The sequence below is a fragment of the Melopsittacus undulatus genome (assembly GCF_012275295.1).
Source record: "Melopsittacus undulatus isolate bMelUnd1 chromosome W unlocalized genomic scaffold, bMelUnd1.mat.Z SUPER_W_unloc_8, whole genome shotgun sequence".
In the NCBI taxonomy this organism is placed as follows: Eukaryota; Metazoa; Chordata; class Aves; order Psittaciformes; family Psittaculidae; genus Melopsittacus; species Melopsittacus undulatus.
Genome location: NW_022993950.1, coordinates 529629 through 542417, shown reverse-complemented (window position 1 = coordinate 542417; position 12789 = coordinate 529629). Strand labels below are relative to the sequence as shown.

Here is a 12789-nt window from a genome sequence, read left to right as displayed (position 1 = left end):
AGCCTGTCCCTTAATTCTCACCCATAGACTCTCAACTCATTCATCTATCCCTGGGTAGAGTTGGATATATTCCAGTTGCTCCTTCACATAAAGAGCAACTCCGCCACCTCATCTCTCTGACTTGTCCTTTCTTGTCCTTTCTAAAAGGTACATAGCTGTCCATGACAACATTCCAGTCATGTGAGCTATCCCACCATGTCTCAGTAATTGCGATGAGATCATGGCCCTGTGACCGCACATCAATTTCCAGTTCATCCTGTTTATTTCCCATGCTATGCACGTTTGTATACATGCACTTTGGAGAGGTAATTTCACAGCTAGGTTCCCTAGAAGGGGTGTAAGATTCACCATAAAAACCCTCGATACAGTTAGCCCTATGATCCTTATCTTAAGAGGCAATCAAGCAACATCTATCCCTGCACTGGTTAGCAAGATCTATCCCCCAGAAGGAAGCAACAGTATGAGCATTGCCACTCTGGACCCCACCCCCGGGTCCTTCAGTTTAAAGCCCGTCTCACCAAACTGGCCAGCCTGCTGCCAAAGATTCTCTGCCCCTTCTGGACAGATGGATCCCATCCCTCCCCAACAGCCTACAATCATTGAAGAATGATCCATTGTCATAAAAGCCAAAACCTTCTTGATGACACCAGCCACAAAACCAGTTACTGATCCACCCTATGCATCTGCTCCTGGCCATCTCCATTTCCCCAAGTGGTAGGATATATGGGAAGATGACCCAGGCACCAATATTTTTCACCTGCCTCGCCAGGGCTCTATAGTCTTCCTTGATCCTACCTAATTTGCAGCCTGCTGTGTCGTTTATACAATTTGTAATTGTCAACTACTGACTGATATAGAAAATATTCATGTTATTTCCACAATGTCCTCACTCCAACTGAGAGAAATAGCATTTGCTGCTTTACTCCATGCCATTTTTGTTGTAAACATTTTAATATACTAGATGTAATTATCATAAACATTTTAGTTCATTCTATATTTCTTAATAGATTGTAGCAAATCTTTTTAGCGTTGCCTTTTCACATCATTATTCCACCACTTCTCACATCCCTCTTATTCCATGTAGCTTAATATATTTTGCTTTATCTTTCTTTCTTTTACCTCCTTGTATATCTTGTCCTTTGTTTTCCCTTTCTTGTCCTCCCCCAAGAAAATGTCTTCTCCTGGCTTTTTCACATACAACATTGATGCACAGAGAGAATGGAATTTGCCATGGTGATAATGGTGTCTAGCTTGATTAACAGCATCACTTAGAAGAACAAGACTTTGTATAAGCAGTACATTCCTTACAAACTACCTCAACCTTGGAGGAAGAGCTAAAGGACTGATAAAAGGAGAACATATGCACTAGAAGGTGCTGAAGACAAAATAAGTCCTAGGGAAAAAAAGTAGTCAACAAGGAATGGCAGTAATTGGGTGAAAGGTAAAGGTGGCAGGGGGAGTTTGCAACCACTGACTCAATTCAGGACCAATAAAGCCTGCTCCCCCCCCTTCACAGAGCTTGTGTGCTAATTTACATGGAAAATTTACCCAATGGAAGATAGAGTACTAATTAATCATAGATTTGGTAACTTTTGACCAATGAAAAGTAATTTCTTTGTTCTCTGAAAGATACATAATCTGATGTACAAAAAAACTAAGGTTTGATTGATTTGTGTAGCTTCCACCTAGCACCCTATTTTGCAAAATAGCTGACAATAAAATACCTCGACTCTGTGTATACATTGGCGTTCTGCACACTGGGTAACGATCCCACTTTTGGGACAACATCATCATTGTTGTGATTCATGAATTAGTTCATCTAGTTCAAAACAACATTTAGATAGTCATTCCGTCTTAAGGGACTAATGCCTATTCATTATAAAACTCAGCAAAATTAATGTGTTTTAAGCTAAAATTAATGCTATATGTGCTGCAATTCCATAGTTTTTTACATTGTTTCAGTAAGCTTTAAATTTGAAAATCATACCTTTATTGTGCACATGGATAAGCCTTGCACTGTAACATAAAAAAAAACCCAAAACAAAACAAAGTAACATTTTAACCAAATTTTATAGACAAGTTTGAAAGTTTCTTAAGCTATTATATGAATGGGGTAGCTGTAGTCCATGATTAAGATTGAACCATCCCAACAGACCCTTTTGGCATTGACAGAAGAAGCAACGTTTTTCTCTCTCCTGATCTTAGAGCATTTTTCTGCACTTTAGCTCAGAAGAAGGTTATGGAGTTTTTTGGGCTTTGTTTGGGGTATTTTGTGTGTGTGTGTGTGGTTTTGTTTGGTTGTTTTGGTTGTTTTATTCTGGGGGTTTTTGTTTTGCTTTTTTGGGTTTTTTTTCATAGTATTTTTGTTAAAGGGTGAAATTTTGTGTCCTGTTTTTTCTTCTGGTTTTAACATCTGTGAATGCCTTTTATCCTGGTTTTAATGCAAATGTATGCTGTTGGGGAATCCATGAAGCTTTTCCCTTCCGAGTTTGTGCCTATGATGAGGAGATCATGTTTTCTGTCCTTTCTTTTCAGAGCTTCAAAAAATACCTTCTCTGCTGCTTCTTATAGCTATACTGATCATCTGTGTTGAGATGGGAGCTGTTACCAGTTTTACAGTTACTGCATTCTGACCAAGACATATTTTACTTTGTTAAAGTCTGAAACAGATATGGGTAATGGGAGAAACTGTAGCTGTTTGTGTTAAGGAGATGTCCGAGGTGTCTTATAATATAGTTGAAGGATTGTTTTTCCAAAAATAACAACATGTATGTAATGCAAGGTTTAGTTCTAGGACAAATGAGTAGATGCCTTTTAAGACTTGTGCCAAAACACCTTTTGGGTCTTCAAATATCACCTGAAAAGACTTTGTTGGTTTGTTTTTTGTTTGGTGGTCTGGGTTTGTTTCTTTTTCTGGAAGGGGGGGGTTTGGTTTTTGGTTTCTTGGTGAGGGGGTTGGTTTGTTTGGTTTTTTGCTTGTTTTTTTAGGTTGTTTTTTTTTTATAATTGATTATTTCACTGCAGAATCTAATGTTGAATGTTACTCCTTCATTGTATATATTGTTATTACAGGATTTCATTATCTGTATAACACAGAACTCTAAACACAGGTTTTCGTTGCTCACTACAAGTCTTCCTAAATATACTGTGTTCTCTGCTACTGTGATCTGAAATTTGATTGAAGAATTGCTATTTCTTTGAAGGTCCTCTTCATATTTTTACAGGTGCAGCTAAAAAATTTACTGCTGCTTAATCATCTTTATGTCACAAAGCTAAACCAATGCATCTAGATTTTTCTGTGTTCTATGCTTGTGTGTTTGTGGGTTTTTTTAATTCCGGATGACTTTTTCAAAGCCTATAATAACTATTATTTGTAGTCAGCAGTAGGTTGTAGCAGCATAAAAGTCCCATGGCTTTTATCTAACATGACGGGCATTTTACGTACTCTATGGGGCCTTTGGTTTTGGTGTTGCTTTTTCAGAAGAAGAGACGGGATAAGTTGCTATCAGGAGATGCTGGATAAACTGTTATTGGCAGACAGCAGGAATTCAGTAGTTGCACACTGGAGTCCTTTCTTATGTTGATCTGTTACCAGTACAATATGAGACATTTTCAGCATACTGCTTTGCCTAGAGGCTGCTTGAATTATTTCCTATTTTTGTCTTTAGTGCTAAGGTAAATATTTTGATTCTTGATCACTCAGGCATTCTTAAGTCTTCTCTAGATAATAAGAGTCAACCTTGCATGTTGCACATCTAGTTCTTAGCAGCAACAATAAACTTAACCAAATTACTAGTTTCATTGTACTTTGGTTCATCTGAAACACGATTCTTTGTCTGTTTGCAGATTTAGGAGTTCATTGTTTAATTAGTTCACTTTCAGAAAATTACTTTGGCACATGTAAGTGATAGAAATATATTAACTAATTTGTCAGAGCAATTTGTTGAAAGTCTGAAACTGACTTTGGTTCATGGGCTTGAATGCTTGATCAGATTCCTCTTCTGGGAAAGCTACAGCTATTTTGCATAAATTATTTTTGCAACAATGCATTTCAATATGCAGTGATGACCCCTACTAACATAATGGAATTATTCAGTTGCTGTGTCCAGATTCTTCCCTGACCCACCAACCTGGCTGGGTCCCATTTCTCAAGGCTATAGCTGGGGACTGGAATATAACCAGGGAGCTTTAGCATCTCCTTTTGTTTAGCCTGAGGCTGGGAGCCTTCCTTTTGTGCTAGTATTGGGGTAGATAAGGAAAAATTCTTTTGAAAGATGTCCTATATCATTCCATAGAACCTGCTTGAGCACATCTTCCTAACAACCACTTCTTCCCACCAAATCCATTATAGCAGAGAATTGTGTGGGCATAGTCCTTTGGGTGGTGGTGAGGGGATTTCAGTCTCCTGCCTCCTTTCATGTGTCTGTATGTGAGTTGAGCTCAGGAATTATCCCTTCATGGATGTAGTCAAAAGGTGGGGTAAGGGGCTTAATAGAGGGTTATATCCTGTTTACAGGATGTAGCTGTATACCCTTCCATAAACTTTAAGCCACTGAAGTAAATGAACTCGGATTATTTTCATCAGTATTCATCTTGATGGTGTGTTTTTCAGCTGATGATATGGTATTGAGATAAAAGTGGAACTTTTGTCTTATGAGCAGATGTAATTTCCTCATACCTTAAATTCCATTTTGATTTCCCTGTGATTCCCCTTCTGTTCTTAAAACTCTCCAGGGCACAGAATTATTTGGAGGAGTGTGATGCTGCTGGGCAAGGGCCTCTGATTACAAAGGACTGAGATATAAAGAACATACTGGAGCATTTTAAGGGAAAGCACTGTGGGAAGGATATAATTAAATTTCCATGCTAAAGAATAGCTGAAAATTTTCAGCTTTAACCAGCAAGCTATTCAGCAGTCATAGGTAGTTGTGTGGCCATTAGCTCTGTGGTGTCTGAGTGCTATACTGTAATGGTATTTAATTATTTTAAAAGGGTGTTTATGTTCTGAGCATTTTATAAAGTAGGAAGTACTTTTTTTTTCTTTTAGTTCTTAATCTAAAGTAGACCCTTTTATTTGAGTGGTTGTAGTAAAATTAAGCTGTGAGTCTGTGCTGTGGTAGTTGCAATGACATGGCTATGCAACAAGAGAGAAGGCACTCTTGTTATGGAGTAAGAGTAATATTTCATTTGATTTAGCACAACATTTGAATGTTGTTTGAGCTAAGCCAGAAAGAAACTGCTTTCCTACCTGTATGTATGTCTGACACAGGAGGCTTTATCAGTGTAGTTATAGCAGTGACCCAAAATGATTTGAGAGTTAGACTGTAAGCTGGTGATACATAAGGGAGGTAGACCCAAAACTACTGAAACATCCTCTATCAAATGCTCAGAGAGGACATGCAAGGAAGGTGAGCTTGGCCTCTGTGGAATATATGCCTATTTTATTGAAGGAGACGTGTATGCAATTTATTATGTTAATTTCTAATTGCAATATGAACAGTAAGTGCTACTTTAGAAAGGACTGTCAAATACATCCAAGTGTATCTAAATGTGGTATTTTTTGTTAGTAGTTATCCTATAAGCAGTTTCTGAGAAAGGACTGTAGTGTTAGGCCCTTATTATCTTTATGTTCACATTTACTCTTCTTGCTCTCTATTAATAGGTAGCATAGATCAGTCAGTGTTAAAGGAGTTGCCTCCTGAGCTCCTGGCAGAAATTGAATCCACCATGCCGCTTTGTGAACGTGTGAAAATGAACAAGCGCAAACGTAACACAATGAATGAGAAACCAAAATATGCTGAAATCAGTTCTGATGAAGACAATGATAGTGAAGAAGCTTTTGAATGTAAGTAGTACATCATTCTGTTCCAACTTTTAAAGAAGTCTAATATTTTGCTTTCCCCAAAATATTGTTTGTTTGTTTATTACCCTAAAATATATATAAAGAAATTTTCTGTCCAGCTAACTGCTTAGCCAAGGTCTCATCTTAGTCTCATCTTAATGAGACTTAGGGTCTCATCTACACATTTTTGAACACTTCCAGGGACAGCGATTCCACCACTTCCCTGGGCAGCCTGTACCAATACCTGATCACCCTCTCTGTGAAGAATTTTTTCCTAATATCTAATCTAAACCTCCCCTGGCACAGATTGAGGCTGTTACCTCTTGTCCTATCACTTGTTACTTGGGAGAACAGACCAACCTCCACCTCACTACAACCTCCTTTCAGGTAGTTGTCGAGAACAATAAGGCCCCCCCAAACCTCTTCTCCAGACAGTTCTCTTGGACTCCCTTCTCTTCTATGGAAGTCTTTGAAGAGGCTGAAGTTAGATACTAGTAGCTCATTCTCACTAGAAAAGTGACACAAGGTCAAGTCCTACTGATAAGGTATCAAAACCTAAACCAAAGAACTGATATGTTTCAAAAACTTAAGCTACATAAAATACACTTTTTTTTTCAGGCACAATAACATTAATAGCTATTAGACTATTAGAAGGGTAGTTATGTTCACCAGTTTTGCAAAATAAAACAGCTAAAACTTCTGTCAGGGAGAATCTAGTTATTCAGGGAGTTTATTACTGCCCCTTTTACATCTTTTTAAACAATAAATATCCTCTTTATGAGCCTCTCCACATCAACGATTCTAACAGTACTGAAAGCTACTTAATTCTTTCTGTTCTGAAGAAGCAACCATAGAATTAAACTGTAAAGGCCTAACTTTGCTGCAGAGCTAAGAAATTCAAAGGGAAAGCCCCGAGCTACTTCAGTAGTTCACAAATTTATTTTCCATCTGTTGCATATTACATATGCAACTTGTATTGCAACAAAGAAAGTATATTTTTTTATTGTGCTCTCTCTGGTGAGCACTGCCCTTTTGCTTGCTCAGGCACACAAGTAGTGGCTGATGTTAAAGTTCATGTTATTGAAAGAAAACAGCTAAGAGCTGTATAGAAAGAGCAACTGAAAGGGATCAATACAGCAGCTCTGTCAAATGGAAAGCACTTTAGGTTGCAACATATCTTTGTTAACAAAGTAGTGACAGGTATGAGAGAGGAAGTATTAACTTGTTTTTCTTCAACTTCTTCAATGTCTCATGTTAGCTAGTAGTAGCATTACCCTTTTCTAAAAACAACTGTACTTACACTACTTATATTTTAAAGACTTTAATTAAATGTTAAATGTTAACCGGGCTGAAAACCTAGTGACTGAAGACTGGACCAAAATATATTTAATTCTTGCTTATAATGATTTTCTCGCAACTTTAAACTCTTTCCACCTTTGCCTATCTAAACTATCTAAACATCTTACTGAACTTTTGTAAAACAATGTTTCGCTGCTTAGTCATTCTTAGGATCCAAAAGAGAAAGATTTTTTTATTCTGCATTTTCAATATGTTTCAAGAAGTTCTGTAACAGATATGCAATACATATGCACACATACATGTAAAATTTATAATAGTGATACCTCTGATCTTTATCAAAGAAGCAGAAAAGAATGTCCTTTGTTTTGTTTGGGGGGTTTTCCCCATTTAAAGTATAACTGAATAATGTTGTTTTGACCATGAATTAACTTGTAATCAGATTATTTGCTTCATTCACGATTCTGTATTCTCTGTTTACCATATAATTTCACCTGTTTATGATGTTAATAATTTGTAACACTAAATTTAATAAATGAATAAGTAAAGAAAAATTATTTAAGTTGGTTCAGAATAAAGAGGATTGTCAGGAATTTCAGAGAGATCTTAATCTACTTATTAGCCACAGTGGCTGCTGAAATTCTTAAATTCAAAGTAAAGCAAGTTAAGGAAAACTTTCACAGTAATTACATGTTTTAAGGGCTTCTAGGCTCACTGTATCCACCTGACATCTGGCCATCATTCTAAACAATTCATTTAGGACATCTAGTTTAAATATAAATTATATTTCTCAGAGGATGCTGTTGAATGATTATCTACTAGATGATCTTAAGGTCTTTTCTAGCCCTAAGTATTCTATGATTCTATGAACCGAACTGAATTAAAACAAGACAAAATGATCAAGAGAATGAAAGATTTGTGACAAGTACACTGAATTAAGTTTGTACTGTTCCAAATACGTAATTCAGAATTCTTTTGGCTTCCTAAAAATGAACTTTTTAAGAAAATGACATAGAGATTGTTATAGAAGAAGAGAAATTTCTTTGAATATCTCATGAAGGGGCATTCTGTTAAATGGTGAAAAATTAAAAATCAATGAAATCATTCTCATACAGTAAGTGCTAAATGTGTTATTGCATAAATGTTTGGCAGAATTCAGGAGGAAATTGGGTGTTTATATTCCAGGTAGTCTTTATTTATGTATAAAATTAATAATAACTCTTTATTATAAATACTTATAATTTTGGCCATTTTTATCTACTTCAAAATAAACTTTGTAGAGGAATGACTAATTGTGAATAGCTGTGCCCATGTTCATCTTATTTTGCCCTGCAGAGTCAGCACAACTGTACCGTGCTCTGTTTTGTCATGCAGCACTGATAAACTGGTCAATTTTTTTGCACAAGTCTTGTAGTCATGTAATTTTTGCCTCTTGTCTTTGAAAAACAATTAAAAAACCTCTAAACTTCTTTAATACACAGTAAGGAAACAGATGCACAACTATAACATCTCTGTAGAGAACCACAATCAATGCCAATGGAAATGTATATAAAAACAGATATAGTGTGTTGCAGTTCAAAAGCAGCTCACCACCTTTTTATATTGGAATTAATATTGACCTGTGATGTTATTCCATTTTGTCCTAATCTTGTTGCCTGCTTTTCAACCTAAGCTCCATGCACATCTGTAAGAGACGCCGTACGGCACTGTAGGCAGTTAAGATGCTTTTCCTCTGTATTGGTGTATTATTCCCCCTCATCCCCTCACCACAATGATGCAATTCCTCCATCCAAAGGCTCTACAACAGTCCTCTGTAACACACCCAGTTTCCTCCCCTCATTAAATCCACTCCCACACTTCTGAGCTGCTAGATGGAAGAGAGACAGCACATGATGCAGCCTCTTCCCTCAGCGGGGCCATGAGTATCTCCTCTACTCAACAACCAACTCAAACAACTGTCTGAGACTTTCACGCCCTATAAAATGTAACTTAAATTAGCTGATGCTTTCCAAAATTATTAGATGGAAGGTCTTAAAGATAAACAAGTGTCATGGTCATTATGCAGAAAAAGATTAAACAAATTGGTGTTTTTACTGACTATGTGCAGAACCACATAAAGAGCTTTGGCTGTATTACCCTATTGGATGCATTTGCACAATTTACTGGTAATGCAATTACTGTTGGAATTTTATAGCATTTACTATCCAAAATTCGTTCCATTTGGTTCATTTACAAGAGGTAGTTTATATTGCTCACACAGCATACAGATAAGATATACTCTTTCTAAAGGACAGTATGCTAACATTGTTTAAAAAAAAATCACAAATTATTTAATGGAATTTAACATTTTAATTAAGATTACTGACATCTTTCAAAAACACACTGCTTGGCAAGATTAAACATGAGAGCAAAAGTAACTTTGAAAAAAAAATAAATGTAGCATTGGTATCTAAATAAAACAATTGTTTTCAAACATGAAAAATTTCATCTCTTGATAACTGATTTTAGAGTTTATATTCTGAAATTCGGGATTATATAAACTTTTTGGCACACACTACCCTATTTAGTGTTCCAAAGAAACATAAAGCTCCATGATTTTGTGAGTACAAAAGATGTGATGAAAACCTGAAGCACTTGCTTTTTTGCAACAAATGCTATACAGAGTAGGAGAAAAACAGACAAGTCAAAGCAGTTTACCTTATAAATTACCCTTTGCTACCAACCACAACTGATAGTAGTTACTTCCACAGATGTAAAGGAGAATGGATTTTTTTTAACACCCACTTAAGAGTTTAATGCAAAGAAAACAAACAAACAAAAAAAAACCACCCTCATCAAGTTGAGCAGTACCCTATGTAAAAAAAAGTAACCAGAAAAATGGACGTGAATGTCTTCATAATTTGGGTCAGAAATGTTTCTCCATTATAGACTCAATTTTATTACAGACTAGAAGGGATTCTTTAGATTTTCAGAAAGAAAGCACATGAGAATTTAAAAACTATATTTCAGCTCTGTAAAACTGTTTCAGGTTGGAAGAGGGGATGAGGCTGTTTTGCTATTTAAATCTACCTCCTTGTAACCAAGTAGCCTAAAATTGCGAAGTCTGTCCTCTCAAAGTGGTGCCCCAATATTGCCAGTATCATTTAAAAACAACATTTAAACCTGAGAATTCTGGCACACTTCATAGAGTCCATACATTTTGCCAGGGATGGAAAGAAGCAAGGCACTATCATCAGAAGCTCTAAATATAAACCAAGACACTTTCTCTGCTTCTCTCCCTAGTACAGGGAGATACAAAGAACAAAACAACCTGTTTCACATGCAGCAGAACTAAGGAGAACTTGTTTCATGCAGCTTTGCATCACTAACGTGAATATCACCCTTTAACCCTCATCTATCTAGATATACTATATATAGACAAACAACATCTGACTCTTAATGCAGCGCTACAGGGATGTTGGTCAATTTTATGAAGTGAAGTTATGACTGATTTTATGCTAAGATAACATGGCAGGGGAGGACTAATTAGGGCTTATACCGCATTCAGCCAAGCCACTCTTCATTAAGCTTTGCCTTAAAACTTCAGACTTGCACTCCTCTTCCAGATATTGCCGATTCTGAACCTTCTCTACCAATATTTGGTACATTTGCGTTTCTTTCTGTAAGAAATCAAGCTAAGAAATCACATAGCACTCACAGGCTTAAAAAAAATTTATCAGTAGACAGGGAAATAGTACATAAAGTGAACTACAATAATCAGCAAGTTGAACATGCCAGCAGTTTAACTCAGGCAATTTCTCAAATCCCCAATTCAAAAGAACAGGGTTCATGATGAAATGCTGTTGTAATTTAGCAAGTCATAAAATAAAGGTGGTATAATCAACAGTAACCTAGATCATTAAAGTAATATAATCAAAGTCTCATTCAAACCCTACTAATTTGCAGCTTTACTTCACTAATATAAGCAAACCTAGATATTTTGTTGTTCCATGTGAATTTTATAAACTTCAATAACTTTAAATATTTATCTTTCTATAACTGCCAGACTTAAAAGCTTTTCTTCCAAAACAGTTTAAATAATTTCCAACTAATAAAAAAAAATGGGGTGGGGGAGTGTAAAACAGAAGTACTTGAAACAGAAGCAGTTAGTACTTGAAAGCTTTTATGCTTTTTCTACTGCCAGGGGCAGAAATCATACACTGCTAACTACAAGTGGTTCAGACAAAATGAGTAAAACTACATGAAACTTATATTAACACCAAGTAAAGAAGAATGATAAGGTCAAGTATCATGCTGCCATTCACTCTATTTAGTAAGTTGTTAGAATAGGGGAATTGGAGAAGTGTCTTCCACTCCTCAGCTGAAGAGCTCTGACCTTGCTGGGGAAGGAAAGGAAGAGTCAACACTAAGTCCTTTGCCTTTGTTATAGGGCTGCAGTCCAAGGTGATAATAAAACTTATGTTCTCTGCTTTTTATAAGACATGTTTCTCTATCATAACCAACCCATTCTTTAGCTCCCAGAGTACCGGAATGGAAGGTTACAGGCTCTTTAGACAACACAGGCCTGGCAAATGGGAAGGGGGAGTTGCTATTTATGTCAGTCATAGGCTGGAGAGTACAGAACTCTGTCCGGGGACAGGTGAGCAGTCAACAGAGAGTTTGTGGGTCAGGGTCACAGTGAGAACAGCTATAAGGGACGTTACCGTGGGGATCTGTTATCAACTGATTAGGAGGAATCTGTGGAGGAAGTGCGCTACAGACAGACAGGAACAGCCTGATGTTCGCAAGCCCTGGTCCTCATGGAGGACTTCAATCACCCTGATATCTGTTGGAAGGACAGTAAAGCCCAGAACAAGCAATCCAGAAGGCTCCTCAACTGTGCGGAAGACAACTTCCTCTCGCAAGTAATAGCAGAGCCAACAAGGAGAGGTGCCATGCTTAACCCCAGGGTCACCAACAGGGAGGGCCTGGTTGGAAATGTGACGCTCCAGGGCAGCCTTGGTTGCAGCGATCATGAGATGGTCGAATTCGAGATCCTCAAGGCAGTGAGAAGAGCGTGCAGCAAGCTCACTGCTCAGGACTTCAGAAGGGCAGACATTGGCCTCTTCAGGAACCTGCTTAGTAAAGTTCTATGGGAAATAGCCCTAGAGGGTAGGGGGGCCCAAGACTGTTGGTTGATATTCAAGGATCACCTGCTAAAAGCTCAGGAGTGTTGCATCCCAACTAGAAGGAAGTGCAGCAGGAGGGCCAGGGGACCTCCTTGGATGGATAAGGAACTGCTGAGGAAATTTAGAGGGGAAAAAAGAGACTCATAAAAGGTGGAAGCAAGGACAGGCAGCCTGGGAAGAATACAGGGATGTTGTCCAGGGAGCTAGGGACCAGGTTAAGAAAGATAAGGCACAGACAGAATTAAACTTCGCTAGGGATGTGAAAGATAACAGGAAGGGATTCTGTAGGTACATCGCGAATAGAAAACAGACTAGGGACAATGTGGGCCCTCTCTGGAAGCTATTAGGAGAACAGGCTACCCTGGATTTGGGGAAGGCTGAGGTTCTTAATGACTTCCTTGCCTCAGTCTTCACTGGTAAAGGCTCTGACCACACCACCCAAGTCATGGAAGGCAGATGCAGGGACTGTGGAAAGGAAGACCC

General features: G+C 37.6%; 2 protein-coding genes across 2 annotated transcripts in view; one reads left to right on the top strand and one right to left on the bottom strand.

Annotated features, from left to right (window-relative positions):
- Positions 1–12789, bottom strand: part of LOC117438311 (nipped-B-like protein) — a 191220-nt gene that overhangs the window by 132975 nt on the left and 45456 nt on the right. The gene's annotated exons all lie outside the window — the stretch shown is intronic.
- The window catches only part of LOC117438310 (nipped-B-like protein), a 34071-nt gene that overhangs the window by 5965 nt on the left and 15317 nt on the right, over positions 1–12789 (top strand). The window contains exon 2 of the mRNA XM_034073859.1: positions 5663–5845. Coding sequence (XP_033929750.1) covers positions 5663–5845 — 183 coding nt within the window. The remainder of the gene's footprint in view (positions 1–5662; positions 5846–12789) is intronic.